We start from the raw sequence: 14799 nt of genomic DNA on the forward strand, positions 1-14799 counted from the left end.
CAGCCCTGCCCCTGCTCCCAGCATCGCCAGCTCCCGCAGCCCCTGGTCACGGGCGGGTGGGGCAGGCCCAAGGCCTTCTAACTCCACTCTGGCCTTGTTATGGGCAGACAACCATGACACAGGGCCCCGGAGGGACCGAGACGCACACCCAGAGGCGCGCAGGCACCTAGGGGCTGGGCCCTCTCCACCCTCACGACCGGCCTCGTCAGGGTGAGGGGACCCTCTGCCTCCTGGCTGCCCACCAGAAGCAGCGCTAAGACCCTCTGGAGAGTGGCAGAGGAGCGCGCCTGAGGCTCATATCCCCCGCAGCTGAGCAGAGGTACCGGGACCCAGAGTGGCAGGGACAGGGCGGGCGGCCCCTGGAGGACTCGAGACCCACACCTCCTCCAGAGGCCAGCTTGCCTTCTAGTACTGGGACAGCCCCGTCACTCCACCGTGCTGGTACGCCCGCTCGCCCTGGTATGTGGAGTCTTGCGACAGCGCCACGTCGATCTGTGACTTAAACTCATCTCCAAGGTAGCTGTCCTGCGAGACAAGGTTGGAGAGATGAGCACTGAATCAAGAGGTGTACTCGTCCTCCCGGCCGTGAGAACCTGCTCTGTGTCCTACCCGTTGCTACCCCCAAGGAATCATCTGGAAACTTACCTCGAAGCCCACGTGGCAGGAAACCCACACCGGTTACCTCGCCGCTGGATATGTGCTACCCAGGACAGCACTGCATGTGGGGTGTTCTAGACCCACAGTCCCTATGCTGAGGTCGTTAGGGGAGAGTGTCACCGGGCCTGGGTGTGCCAAGAGGGCTCCCTGGGCTGCTCTGACCCCACTGTGGGTGTGCTGCTTCACGCTAAGGGGCCAGGGCTCACCTGGGACAGCTCAGGCTGGGAGAGGCCGGGCTGGCTCATCTGGGAGGGCTGGCTCATGGAGATGTAGCCTTGGGTCAGGGCGCCCTGGGAGAAGGGCTGGGACGCCACATCCTGGCTGGCCTGGCTGTTGGGGAGATTCGTCTGACTGGGCCCAGGAAGCCCAAAGCGGTTCTTCTGGCGCCCCCCACGACCAGTCTTGCCTTTCGGGGTGCCTCGGCCTGAAAGACAGCAGTCCAGGGTTCCCTGAAAGAGGTTCTGAGCCTCACGGACAAGCACGCCTGCTCAACCCTAGGGTGTGAGTCCAGCCCAGGCGAAACCGGCTTCCCACGGGACCCCGGCTCAGCGCTCACCTGCGGCTGGCCCATTAGCTTGTCCAAAATACCCCGGTGGCGGCATGGGCGGCATGACCAGGTTGAAGGGAATGGGGATGTTCATGGCAGCCACGTGGCTGGGGCCGGCGCTGATCATGCCAATCTGGTCGTGGGTCTGGAAGTACATGTTCGAGGGCCGGCCTGTAAGACACAAGGTGAACGGCAGGCGTCACACCGCATCCAAACGAGCCCTGCTCTGCCCACAGCGGGAGCATCTGTCTTGTCCTCTCACTGCTGTCTGTCCCAGCGTTGCCTGGTGTGCTCCGACAGCAAAGTCACCTGATGCCGAATCGTACAACACATCCTCCCCACCCGACAGCCTCCTGGGGCTGGTGTCTGGGAGTGAACTTTTTCTCCTGGGGGATTCTGGGAACCACTGGCCTACGGGGATGTGAAAAACGGAAACCATGCTGCATTTCTGATTTCTTTCAACAGCCCTTTTTACTGCAAATGTTACATTACATGCTCCCACCGCCACCCCTAAGAAAAAGCCTAAGCCTGATACACCAGTGGATCTCAGGGAAGACAAAAGCCCCCAGGGCAACCTTCGGTCAAGGCAGATCCACGGGGGCCTCAGGGATGAAGGATGGACCCAGGACACCCTCAGCTACACAGGTACTCATCAGATATGGTGACAAGATCTGTTGTTATTTAAGAACACAACCCCCAGTCTGAGCCTAACGACCGGAAGGACACTGCAGCAGGGAAAGGGTCTCTAACAATTTCCTGTGGAAGAGGAGCAGCTGGGGTCCACCTGCCCTGGAGGGGAATGGCAAGCATGCAGAAGGCCAAAGGCAGCTGCGAGACTTGGGCAGGTGGCAGAGCACATGGGCGAGGTGCTGGCCCTCCATGACAGCTGGCTCGGGGAAGGGTCCCGGGAGGCAGGGACCTTAGTACACAGTACACGGAAGCCTCATCCAGCTAGAGAGGCGGGGCGCCCAACCCTGAGGTCTGACAGATGGAGCTGGAGTTCAGGGAAAGCAGCAAAACCTGAGACGAGGCTGCAGGTGTGCCCCTCCCACGGAGAAGGAGAGCAAAGGGCAGGCAGGGTGGGGTGAGGGCGTAGAAGCAAACTGACCGAGCTACGAGATTTGCTGAGACACCACTGCGTATGCAGAGCTGTATTATTTTAAAAACATTAGTCTTTTGAGAAATTGCCCAAACCAATTATTTGATTTCAAACAAGCAAAGCTGAGAAAGAACGCTCACTGCCAGGCAGGTTTCTGTGGACAGAGGCATGAGAGGTCAGGCAGGAGTGACAGGGCTGGAAGGTGTGGGTGTGGGAAGAGTCAACAAGTGCGGGGCCAGGCGGTCCCCCGCAGAGACTCACCCTGGCTGCTCCGGTCATAGACCGACCCTGGGATGATGGCCTCCCGGGCATCATACATGGCTGTCGTCATGAAGCGGGCTCCCTGCAAAGGGTTTAGGTCAGTGAGGAATTTATCATGCTGACACAAGGAAGAACTTTCCAAACATCTGGTGGCCTGGGAGGTGGCCAAGCTGCACACACAGAGGCTTGCCATTCATGCGCTCTGGCCTTTGCCCACCTTTCCTCGCCTGACCCTGCCTTTGATGCCCAACAGCTCGGGCAGCACCCACTCCTTAAGCCCCAGAGCACCATGGGTTTACCACGCTCCCAGCTGCTTGGGTCTGACTGCGAGCTGCTGGGTGCCACCGTGACACCGTGCTCCACAAGGGCCAAGAAGAGAAAAGCCTCAGAACAACTGAGACGCCTGGCGTGGGAGCTCTCGGGGACAGGCTAGCATGCACCGCTCGTCTTCACACACTGACGCGCTCAGCCCACCCCAGCTCGTACTCGTCACAAGTCCCACCTGCCATCACGCACTGCCACAGGCCCAGAACACCGGCCTGGGGAGGAGGGGGTTCCCAGCAGTCTCTCCCCGCCCGCGGTGGGCACTCACCGGGTTGATGGTGTTGACCAGCTTCCTGGGCTTGCTGAACTGCATGAGGCTCTCCCGCAGGTTGTTCAGGGGTCCCTCCACCAGCACCTTCTGCTCCTTGTAGTAGTTCAGCAGGTGGTTCCATAACGGCTGCTTGGACAGGGCCTTCGGGTTGCCCACGATAATGACCCCGTATCTGCAAGAGGTAGAAACCAAGAGTTTAGTCAAAGCCATGGCTTTGCAGTAGTCATGAATGGATGTGAGAGCTGGACCATAAAGAAGGCTAAGCGCTGAAGATTTGATGCTTTTGAACTGTGGTGTTGGAGAAAACTCTTGAAAGTCCCTTGGACTACAAGGAGATCAAAACAGTCAATCCTAAAGGAAATCAACCCTGAATATTCATTGGAAGGACTGATGCTGAAGCTCCAATACTTTGGCCACCTGATGCAAAGAACTGACTCATTTGAAAAGGCCCTGATGCTGGGAAAGACTGAAGGCAGGAGGAGAAGGGATGACAGAGGATGAGACGGTTGGATCGCATCACTGACTCGATGGACAGGAGTTTGAGCAAGCTCTGGGAGTTGGTGATGGACAGGGAAGCCTGGCGTGCTGCAGTCCATGGGGTCACAAAGGGTCAGACACGACTGAGAGACTGAACTGAAAGTGCAAGGTACCCAGGCAGCTCCCCTGGCACCCTGCCCACCATGCCCATCTTCTCAGCACACAGGAACATTGAGAGCCACCCTCAACCTCCTTGCCTAGATGCCCGGCCTGCCTATGCAGCACCCTCTGGGAATGCTGGGGATGGCTGGGTAACTGCAAACTGAGGTGACTTTCACTGGAGCCCATCCTGTAAGCTGCCAACCCTGCACTTGGGTTTATTTGAGGGCAGGTTTCTGTTGAGCCCAGATGTCAAAACATCTCTGTGGGAAGATGTACTCAGAGACGAGTCTCCTCATTTGCAGACCTGAGTCAGCCTCCTGGGCAACCAAGTCACACGTGGCAGAGGCAGATTCCACAGCTGCCTCAGGCATTCTGACGGGCTGGGCACGCCACTTGGTGCCCAAGCCAAGCTTCTGGGGAAAGTTTACATTCATCAGCTGTTTCAGGGCTCCCCTGCCTATGCTGGCTACCAAAGGAAAACCAAGGTGCCCTCAGTGGGGAGGGAACCAACATGTGCACGTGAGTCCCGCTTGCAGCTGGCACAAGGGTGGCTGTTGCTGGTTTCCTGTGGGGGTGACATGGGGTCCAGCTGATTCTCTGGGTCACTCACTACTTCAAAAGCTGTATTCCACAGCTAAACAAGGCAACCGGACAGAAAGCCACCAGGACGCAGAAGCAAAGACAACTCACGGGCCAGAGGTTCTCTCCAGACTGCTGCTGGGAGCCCTCTACCCCGGCACTGCCGAGGCCCCTCTACCGTGCCCCGTGCCACAGCCCAAGGCGCGGCTGGGGTGCGAGAACTGACAGGAGGAGAAGCAGGCAGGGAGCAGCTCTCGGGCTAACCCCTCCCAGCATCTCAGAAAGCCTCCTATGCAAGAGGGGCCGCCTCTGCAAGGCCCAGCGAGACTCAGCTCTCCGTACCGTGCTCTGGTCAAGGCCACGTTGAGTCGCCTGGGGTCATTCAAAAATCCAATGCCTTGGTGCTCATTGGCCCGCACACAGGAGAGGATGATAAAGTCCTTCTCACGCCCCTGGAACGCGTCCACGCTGGCAATCTCCACCTCCTACAGGTGCAATAATCACGGTCAGCCAACAGGCTTCCTTCAAGGAGCTCTCAGCCCGCACAAAGTGTATCAAAATGCACCACTGAATCCCACAGATGAGCCTGGGACCTGAAGCTGGCAGAGCCCCCTGCTGCCAGGCGGTGGAAGGGCAGCGCCCGGGGCGTACCTGGTAGAGCTTGGTGTGCAGGGAGCCGCTGAACTGCATGTACTGCACCAGGTAGGAGCGCTGGCCCTCGTAGGGCGTGATGATGCCGATCTGGTCCGGCTTGGCGCCCGCCTTCAACAGCTTCGTGGTGATCTTCTCCACGTTTGCAGCCTCCGTCCTAAGAAAGTCAGGCTTTCACTTCCCAGGCTCCATCTCTGGGCTCCTGAGACCCCCCCAAGGCTAGAAGCTGTGGAAGGCTCAGGGGCAGCCTCGCCTCCAGTGCAACCCTGTGGAGGCCCTGCTTGGCACACCCATGGCTGGGCAGCCCAGCATTTACCAACGGAGTCAGGAGGGACAGAAAAGGCTCACATGGGGGCTCCTAAAGGATCTGCTCAACAGGAAACATACACTGAGAAGATGAGGTTGGACCTATGCTGCTGGTCTAAGTGTGTGGACAGAATGAGCACAAGGAAAACAAGGACAAGTCTCACCACGTTAAACAAGACCACAGGTGCGCAGCCGCTGGGAAAGCTGTCACCGAGGCCAGCAGGCACCACAGACAAGTCTGCTTACCTGTTCAGGTAGGAGGTGCCTGAGCTGGCAATCTCCTCTTGGCCCTGGGTCACATAGAAGAACATTGGTTTATCCGGTTGGGGCCACTGAAAGTCAAACCCCTTCTTTACACGATCCGCTGGCATCGTGGAAGAGAAAAAAGAAAACATCCTGTTAGAGAAGAAAAGTGCAGCGGGCCTGGGTGAGCTGAGGTGGAGAGCAGAGTGGAGGCCATTCTATCCTGGGTGGAGGCACACGGCAGAGCAGGAAATGACAGGCTCCAGCAACTGACCCAGGTCTGTGGGTCCCAGGGGAGGCCATTGGCGGGGGTCCTCTGACGAAACTCCCAGCAACACTTAGCACTATAGCTGGTACAAAGCTGGCTTACTCGCGGAACAGATCTCACTGTTAGTGTTTTCTGCGGCCTATGTCTGCCCCAGGGTAAAGAAGACATTCTACCTCCTTCCAGAAGGTTTATGATGTACTTTAAGGGACTCGTGTGTACCCACACCTGGCCTTTAACAACGACACTGCTGACCCCCACGCCTTGTCCCGACCAGGGCGTGCGGACAGGTGCGTCTGCCTCTGGACTCTATCTCAGGCCTGTGCGCAGCGCCTCTGGGACTGCAGCTGGACAGCAACTCGTGACATCCCCGAGTAGGAGCTGCCACCGTCCTCAAGCTCTTTTATGTTCATCTTAGGTGCTCAGCCCTCTGCAAGTCCTTACGATGCTGAAAATCAGTCTGTCCAATCAGACAGTCCATCCATTCTTTTGGGAATTTCTGACTGGAGTTACGCCTAATCAGATTAATGTAAAAAAAAAACTGGAATTTTTGCACCAAAACAGACTACCATAGATGAAGGAAAAGCCTGAGCTGTGAGGACACATGGTATGATCCCTTTTATGTCAAGCTGAAAATGAGGCAAAGACTCAATGTTTCAAGTGAGGGCAGTGGCTAGAGCAAGCTCGGGGCTGGCAAACATTTAACCACCTGCGAGGGACAGGGCAAGGGCTAGCAAACAGTGCCGGCTAATTCCCATGCTGTAGACACGCCCCCACCACTGACATCGGCCACCCTGGGGCGGGGCGCCCGCACCATCCCAGACAGGGCTCGCTGCTGGGCTGCAGGGTGCTGGTGAGGCGGGGCTTCCAGGTGCAGGTGCTGGTAAGACACGGTCCCCTCGTGAGAGCTCACTAAGCCTGGGCACTTCTTTACACTTCCTCAGTTTTTAAAAAACTTACTTCGGGGGTGCCATGTCCCAGACAGTGACGGTTCAGCAGTGAACCACCGCCAGCAACCTGTGGAGCCGATGCCATGGAGAAGGTGGAGCAAGGCCAGCGGGAGTCTGTACCAGTGCTGAGTGGTGGCTTTCCCAACAAGTGTCAGCTGCGTCACCAACAAGCTCCTCGTGACCTGGCCTTTTCTAGTCTTACCACCCGGCAGACCAGCAGCCCCAAGGGTCAAGACTGTATTGCACAGCAGCCGCGTGGCCGTGGACAGGCACTCACACTTTCCGCCTCAGTCTCCTCATCTACAAAGTGGGCTAAACAAAGCTGATGTGATAGGCTGCTGGCCTTAACAAGACTCTAAATCAGCAGCTCTCAAACGAATGCTGCTCTCAGCGTCTCTTTACACTCTGAAAGCGGAGCAGTCCAAACAGCTATTATTTCTGTGCATTACATCTACCGATATATATTGTATTTTAAAACCCCAAAATTTTAAATAATTTAAAAAATTCATTGAAAGATGAACATATTAACTTAAAAATATTTTTATGAAAAATAATATTTCACTAAAATATATATTTAAGTGAATTTTATCAACTCACTTCACTCTCCAGCTTACTCGAGTCCTGCTCCCAGTCTCCTGCGAGCCCTCACAGCATGTGAGGCTAGAAAGGCCTCACAGATGCAAGTGGTTGGAAAAGGGACGCATGTTTGTTTTCAAACATTTATTTCGCTGTGCTAGTTCTTAGTTGCAGCACTTGAGATCTTTAGTTGTGGCACATGAACCCTTACTTGCAACGTGTGGGATCTTAGTTTCCTGACCAGGGATTGAACCCAGGCCTCCTGCACCAGGAGCACACAGTCTTAGCCACTGGACCACCAGGGAGGTCCCAGGAAGCATCTTTTAAGACCTTTCCCACTACTGTGGCATTATCTCAATTCTATCTGAAAACTGGATGGGAGGCTACCCTGTAGCTCAGGGACGATGGCCTTTCTGCTCTGCCCTGACTTGCATGGCCTCTGACCCCCAGTGACATGGAAGCACCTTTGCTGCCTGTTGGAATGGGATGTGCTGCTCACCCTGTCAGGCAGGGCTTCCAAAGGCTGACACCCCTGACACATGTCACCACCACGATCTCATCAGAAAATTTACTCGGCACCCGGAAGACATGGTAAGCTCATACTAGGGGACACGCGTTTTCCAAAACCCTCATTTTGGAGTGAAGTCTCATATTTTATCACTGGTGATGAATACTGTGAGTTGTTTTCCTTGAAGCCACAGGCCAGCTTTGATCCCTCTGAAGAAAATGCCTGTGAGCTGTCCAGTCTGTGTAACTAGCGTGTAGGTCCTTCCTTCAAGCACCTCACACACCTGCCAAGCGTCTCGGGAGACCATCCTCTCCCACCCCACACAGAATCCCAAGGACGCGCCTCAGGGACCAGTAAACGGAGGACTCTTCACTTTGAACTCAGGACAGGGCCTGCCACAGGTGTGTGGCGGTGCCAATTCACAGCAGCCTGGTCGCACCGCAGGTGTCAGCACAGCCCGAAGGCGCCCGACACCCCAGGGCCACCGCCGAAGTCTGCTCTCGGGCGTACACAGGCCTTGAGAACCGCTGACAGAGGAAGGAGTGGGGCAGGCAGTTGTCTCACCGCCTCTTCTGTGTGTGATGCACCACTGGCGGGAATCCTCACAGCTGACTCTGCAAATCTTACCAAGATGCGGGCTCCCCTTCTCCCATGCCCAAGAATGTCCTGCACTCTAGAGCATACGTTCTGCCCACTGCACCTCTCTGAGGGGCCCCTACACACACAGTCACCACCTAAGGCCACTTGAGAAGGAAGCGAGACCAGGCACTGTCCCCAGACTCCCAGCACTGGGCCGAGCTTACCTGCGGTAACGCCATTCTGGAGAGAGCCCTCGTAGAAGATGTTGGACGGGAAGGCGCTGAGCGCGGGGTGCATCCGGTACTGGACCTGGAGGCGGATGGGGCGGATGCCCAGCACCACCAGGCGTTCAAAGAGCGACTGCGACAGCCCGGCCTTGGCCGCCTTCTTGCACATCACCACAGGGCCCAGCTGGCAGTGGTCACCCACGAGGATCAGCTGTGATAAAGAGGCCCGCATCACAGTTCAAACATGGACAGCCTACATGTCCACTCAGGGACTAAGAGGACTGGGGTCCATACAACCACCCAACTACACTAATTCAAGTGGCAAGACACTGACCTGGAGTGGGAAAACTGCCCACCATACACATGGAACATGCTCTGAACCTTCACGAAGGCACTCTGTGCCGCGCCCACCCTTGGAAGACCCCCTCAAAGCCTGCTGTGCACCCCTCTGTGCTCTGCCAGGGCAGGAAACAGAGCCTAGGACACTAAAGCAAACCTCCAGCACTAAGTACCACACAGAACTAGAATAAAAGAGAGTGTACCCAAAACGTCAAATAAGACCGTGATGGACGTGCTCTGGCCCACCTGCTTGGCTCCAAGGACCACAGGGACCATGCACTCTGGCTCGGTGGCCTGCGTGCTTTCGTCGATTAAAATGGAGCGGAACTGCATCTTGGCGAGCCTCGGGTCTCCTGCGCCCACACACGTGCAGCAGATGACATCTGCGTTCTGGGGAAGAGAGCGCCAGGCCTCAGGGCACCTGCAGGTGAGGGCTCCCAGACCCCAAAGGGCAGGCAGGACGGGACGCAGACGCCACTCTGGTCCACACCCTTCCTGACAGAATCTACAGTCCAGGCTGTGGTGATCCTAAGTGCTTGCGAGTCATGCCTAAAAAAGGGCGTGGTGCCTCACGACAGCCTCTGAGGGGCAGTGCCGAGCCAGGGAAACCATGGTTTCAGTTGGTTCGTCACCTAGAGTAGGAGACAGCGCTCTGGACCTGCCCCGGGCTCCAGGCACAGACCAGGACCAGGCTCCCAAGAGTCCAGCCACAGGGAGGCTGGCAGGGAGTGGACTCTACCGCAAACAATTGTCATTTCAGACAATAAGATGTCTCTGTGTGACCTCAGAGGAAGCACACGGAGGACGGTATCAGAGTTCTCTCCTCAAATAGAAAAGAACCCACTACAGGCGCTACACATGGACTTAATGTATCCAAACAGGTCCTCTGGCCCAAAGAACATGTGAAACTCCAAGTGTTGCTCAGCCGTGTCCCACTCTTTCCAACCCCATGGACCGTGGCCCGCCAGGCTCCTCTGTCCATGGCATTTCTCAGCCGAGAATACTGGAGTGGGTTGCCATTCTCTTCTCCAGGGGAATCTTCCCAACCCAGGGAGCAAACCCGGGTGTCCTACACTGCCAACAGATTCTTTACCGTCTGAGCCACCAGGGAAGCCCAAAGTGAACAAGTGAGGAAGACAAAGCCCAAAGGCCCAGACCCGTTCCCGGGCAGCAGGGCAGGTGAGGAGCTCACCATGAGCAGCTCCCTCTCGGCAGTGCGCTTCAGGGCTCTGTAACGCTTCTCGTCCGCCGACGACAGCTCCCCAGTCTCATCCTTCAGCTGCTGCAGCTTTTGGAGCTCTGGCATGCTGCAAACACAGCGTGTGAGCAGGAGGTGGGTGCCCCCAGGGCCTGCCCCGGGGAGACGTGCCTAGCCTTAAGGCCAGGGACCCGACACCCACCTGTCCATGTTCCTGATCTGGTTGTGCAGGGCCAAGAAGGACACCGGGGAGTCTATGGCCTCGCGGCTCTTGGCGCAGAGCCGCACGACTTTCAGCCCGGTCTGGTGGATCTTCTCAGTCAGCTGATCCACGGCTATGTTGCTTGGAGCACAGACCAGCACAGGCCTTCAATAAAACGTGAGCGCAATGTCAGTGCTCGCCCAGAGAAGAGCCCAGAGCAAGACCACTGTTTGGATCACAGGTGGCAGGGGAGCCGACTCAAGCTCTAAGACTAAAGCCAGGAGTGACATGGTGCTGAAGGAGCAACAAGGTGGATGGTCTGAACTTCCTGATCTTCACACTGTGCATGCCACTCCCCACTAACTCCTGATTCCGGCGTCATCACCTCGTGACCACACTGCTGAGACTTTCCAAGCGCTGAGGTGCACACAGGCACAACACAACCGAGGATGAGTCTACCCTGTGCAAGCTCACTTGTTAAAAGCGGCCACAGAGGCCAGACCTACTACCAACGGCGTAGGAAGCAGCACGCCAGGTATGCTGGGCCCCTCCGTTTCCCCACCCTGGGCTGCACAGAGCCCTACCCGTTGCCTTGCCGAGCCAGGTGGTAGACGATGGTGGCTGAGGTCACGGTCTTTCCTGTGCCCGGTGGGCCCTGGATCAGACTCAGTGGTCTCTGCAGCACAGTCTTCACGGCGTAAACCTTCGGATACAAGTAGCCGTTAGGGGTGCAGACAAGGCGGAGGGCCGCTCAGCACGCAGGCCCTGGGGCCTGGGACCCTCCTGCCCGCGGGACAGGTGAGAACCTGAGAGTGGTTGAGGTCGGGGAGCCCCTGTGCCGTGAAGCGCTTGGGCAGCTGGCACTTGATGATCACATCCTCCACCTCATGGCCAAGCAGTTTGTGGTAGATGTAGCCCGACACGGAGGTCTCATCCACGGCAAAGGTTTTCAGTGCGCTCTGCATTCTGAAGGGGAAGCTCCAGCTCAGTGGCGGGCACACGAAGCTGCCAGGCAGCCTGGCTCCCCACAACACGGAGCAGTGGGGAGACTGCAGCCACACCGAGGGCCAGGGCCTGCCAAGCAGACACAGGCAAGCACGAGGGGAAGGGGGTGGGCATACCTGTCGAATGAGGTTGACTTCCACACGAAATCCACCTGGAAGTTATGAGTCACCTCCACAGGGGCGCCCACGCTGCTCCGAAGCTCAATAGCAATCTCATCGCCATAATCTACACCGCCGAGTTAAGTCTCATCCTTGTCAAAGCCTTCACTCACTGAGGAGACAGCCCCTCTGCACCAGACACAGGAAGCACAGCGAGAGGCCCGTGTTCTCCATGGCAGGTTCCGGCCACTGCAGCCAGGGGCGTCTTCCCCACGAGCCTAGGGTGGCATCCAGCAAGGAACAGCCAAGCCCAGGGCCCAGGTTCCACAGAGCCCTCGGGCACACAGTTCGGAGTACCCTGGTTTCTGCCTAAGCAGCTCTGTATCAGCTAGGACAACTAGAGCCTGATGGCTTGAAACAAACCAGAGTCAAAGGGGCTGCACACAGCCTTCCCTGCATTTGAGGCCTCAAGACCGCTCTCCATGGTGGCCCACACAGGTCTCTTGTACTCGGGACAAGCCCGTCGGAGACTGGGGCAGAGGGTGCCTGGGCCGGCCCTTCTTTACACAAAGGATACTATCAGGGACCTTGATGACGTGGCCGATCCCTTTCCAGAGGGGCGCCAGGTCCCCTTTGTACCGCAGGCATATCTCATCCCCTTGCATGAGCCGCATGTCTTACAGAGAGAAGACAACAGGAAACCGGCGTTTGCACACGCATCACAGACACCACCACCAACAGTTCAAATTCAGGGACACTTTACAAGGGTGAAACTAGGAATTTTATGCTACTTAGAGTCACAAATATTTTAAAACTTAAAATCACCTCTTAACCAAATTATGACTAAATCCTCATTACCAGAGTCAGTCTTGGGCAAAGTGAAGTAGGCGATTCTCTTCTTGTTAAGGCCCAGGTCCCACCTGACCGTGATGTTATCTTGAGTCTGAGCATATAAAAAATAAGAGCCCTGTTAGCCTGCAACACAGACACGGGTCTGGGCTCCTCGTGTCTGTTTTCCATAGGTAGGTGCCTCTAGGCGAGCAGCACCAGACAGCCTGAAACACCAACCAGGGCACATCCGGGAGAGAAGGTGTGAGGACCCCAAAACCTGCAGAGGACAACCAGAAGACCCCCCCACACGACGTCTGTTCTTGGAGACAGCTGCTCTGTGGGTGGTGGAGGGAGAGAAGGAAGCTGACGGCTGAGGACATGGCCCGTGAGCCTCGGGGCTCCCGATTCCCGTGCAGTTTCCGAGGAATGGGCACAGGAGCGTCCTCAGGGTGCTGTGGGCTCCTGGGGTCTGACTCTCCCCGCTGAGGCAAAGGCTACAAACCCAACTGGAAGCAATGTTTGTTGGACTTTAGGTCAGACAGCACCTAGATGGATGTTTGGCCGTGAGTGGCAGAGCACCTGCCCACAGGCCTGTCCTTATCCACGGCTCCGCCTCTCAGGGGCTGCACCGAGGCCCAAGTCAGCATGTGCAGTCTGCAGAGAAACCCACCCTCCGCAGACCTGAGGAGAGATGCTCTGTTAAAATGAACAAGCCCTCGTGCACACACCACATCACCTGTGACTCTTTCAGCTTCTTGTCGTAGTCAGCCTCCAGCTTGACCAGAGGCCCAAATATGTTCTGGTACTGGTAGGCGTCCTCGTAGCGCAGGAGGACGTGCTGCGGCTCCTCGTCCACTCCAGGCTTCTCCAGGTCCTCCAAGGTGGCAGAAGGGTTCTCCTAGAGACAAGAGCCGGCACCACGCTCTTCCCCATTCTCACCTCTACTTAAGACGCCCTGTATGCGAGTGCACACCCGTCATCACTTCTCAGGACGAGCAGGGCTCCCAGTGGCCCAGCCCTCTCATCAGGAAGCCCACGTGACACACAGAGGGGGAAGCCCCAGGAACACAGCCTGACACACTTATCCCACCAGGTGGGCACGTTCCTCAACCAACACCTAGCCCCTGACACGGGAGAGGTTATTCTCCCCAGCTGCCAGAAAGAGCACTGGATTCCCCAAGTGTGTAAACAGAAAGGAAGGCCCGCCTCCCCGTTTCCTCCTGATCCTACTACGCTGCACCAAAAGGAGAAACACACTCTCTCTTGGCAGGTAAGTGGGCTGTTTAGATATAAACAAGAAGAGTGAGATAACTGCGGCAACCTGAAAATCAAGGTGGAGAGGGTCCCTGCTAGCCAATGCTTCACAAATATTTTGCCCTGCAGCTGAAGAGAAGATAAATTCACATTTTTTAAATTATATGGGTGCCTAATTAAAATCTCTAGCCTAATTAATTATAACAGCAATTAGGAGTTCTCGGCTGTTCACTAGTTAAGATGCTGAGCTTCCATTACAGGGGCTGCAGGTTCAATGCCTGGTCAGGGAACCAAGACCCCACATCCTGCACCAAAAATAAATAAAATGTGTACATGTGTGTGTGTGCAAGCAGCCAGAACCAGAGGAGGGCTTCCCTGGAGAACGGCCTGTGGGCAGGGCAGGAATCTTGCGGGCCCCCAGCCTGGTGTCGCCCTGGCTCCAACATGTCACACGTCTCAAGCCCAACCAGGTTTCACACAGTATACCGCAGTCCCGGCTGTCTGCTCGGGCCCGGCTCCTCCTGGCGTGTCCAGCTGCAGTCGCTGACCACCAGCTCCCATCCTCCTCCTTCCCACCAGCCACCCCTGCCCTCAACAAGAACAGAAAAACTCCACTGGCCAGAGCTTTCCTTTCCCAGAGGCCTGGCAGGAGGCATCCCTGGCACCCTCCTTCCTGTTTCTGAGGACCCCAGCCCCGGTCCCAGCCCCCTCCCCCACCAACACGTGGCACGGAGCGGGACGTGCTTTGCCACAGGCCCTCACCTTCCAGAGCTCCTCCAGCTTGTTGATCTGCTGGGCGGTGATCTGCCGCGCCCGCAGCTGCTCCTGCTCAGAAGGGATCTTGACCAGCCAGGACAGGAAGCACCGGTCCTGGATCAGGGGCTGCCACTGGGAGCTGTCCCAGTTGATGTCCTTGAGGCTGCTCTGACTGGCACAGGGCTGCCTGCAGAAACCCCGAGGGCGGGGAGAGCCCAGGTGAGGATGACCTCTGCCCCTGCCCCAGGCTTATTACCTCTTACTTCAGAGTGGTGCTCCCTACATTTTACTGTATGATCACAGTGCCTTTAAATTGTTAGCAATAAATGCATCTCCTCATGCACTTGAGGTCTGAACTCTTAAAACTTTTATGATTTAACCAGAAGACACCCCAAAAGGGTCATATGACATTCCTAGCTCTGTAACAAGCCCCA

General features: G+C 56.6%; 1 protein-coding gene across 3 annotated transcripts in view; it reads right to left on the minus strand.

Annotated features, from left to right (window-relative positions):
- Positions 1 to 14799, minus strand: part of UPF1 (UPF1 RNA helicase and ATPase) — a 33583-nt gene that overhangs the window by 2036 nt on the left and 16748 nt on the right. The window contains exons 5-23 of one of the 3 annotated variants that reach the window (XM_002688526.7): positions 14372 to 14552; positions 13092 to 13253; positions 12383 to 12467; positions 12102 to 12200; positions 11543 to 11651; positions 11228 to 11387; positions 11006 to 11124; positions 10422 to 10586; positions 10214 to 10328; positions 9268 to 9411; positions 8680 to 8893; positions 5581 to 5698; positions 5029 to 5185; positions 4720 to 4862; positions 3157 to 3331; positions 2565 to 2646; positions 1214 to 1375; positions 864 to 1081; positions 403 to 525 (exon numbers count right to left, since the gene is read on the minus strand). In XM_002688526.7, coding sequence (XP_002688572.1) covers positions 406 to 525; positions 864 to 1081; positions 1214 to 1375; positions 2565 to 2646; positions 3157 to 3331; positions 4720 to 4862; positions 5029 to 5185; positions 5581 to 5698; positions 8680 to 8893; positions 9268 to 9411; positions 10214 to 10328; positions 10422 to 10586; positions 11006 to 11124; positions 11228 to 11387; positions 11543 to 11651; positions 12102 to 12200; positions 12383 to 12467; positions 13092 to 13253; positions 14372 to 14552 — 2728 coding nt within the window. In that variant the 3' untranslated portion in view covers positions 403 to 405. Of the gene's footprint in view, positions 1 to 381; positions 526 to 863; positions 1082 to 1213; positions 1376 to 2564; positions 2647 to 3156; positions 3332 to 4719; positions 4863 to 5028; positions 5186 to 5580; positions 5699 to 8679; positions 8894 to 9267; positions 9412 to 10213; positions 10329 to 10421; positions 10587 to 11005; positions 11125 to 11227; positions 11388 to 11542; positions 11652 to 12101; positions 12201 to 12349; positions 12468 to 13091; positions 13254 to 14371; positions 14553 to 14799 lie in introns of all 3 variants that reach the window. The other 2 variants (XM_005208480.5, XM_010806543.4) reach the window with 2 other exon arrangements.

This window comes from Bos taurus, chromosome 7, assembly GCF_002263795.3.
Source record: "Bos taurus isolate L1 Dominette 01449 registration number 42190680 breed Hereford chromosome 7, ARS-UCD2.0, whole genome shotgun sequence".
NCBI lineage: Eukaryota > Metazoa > Chordata > Mammalia > Artiodactyla > Bovidae > Bos > Bos taurus.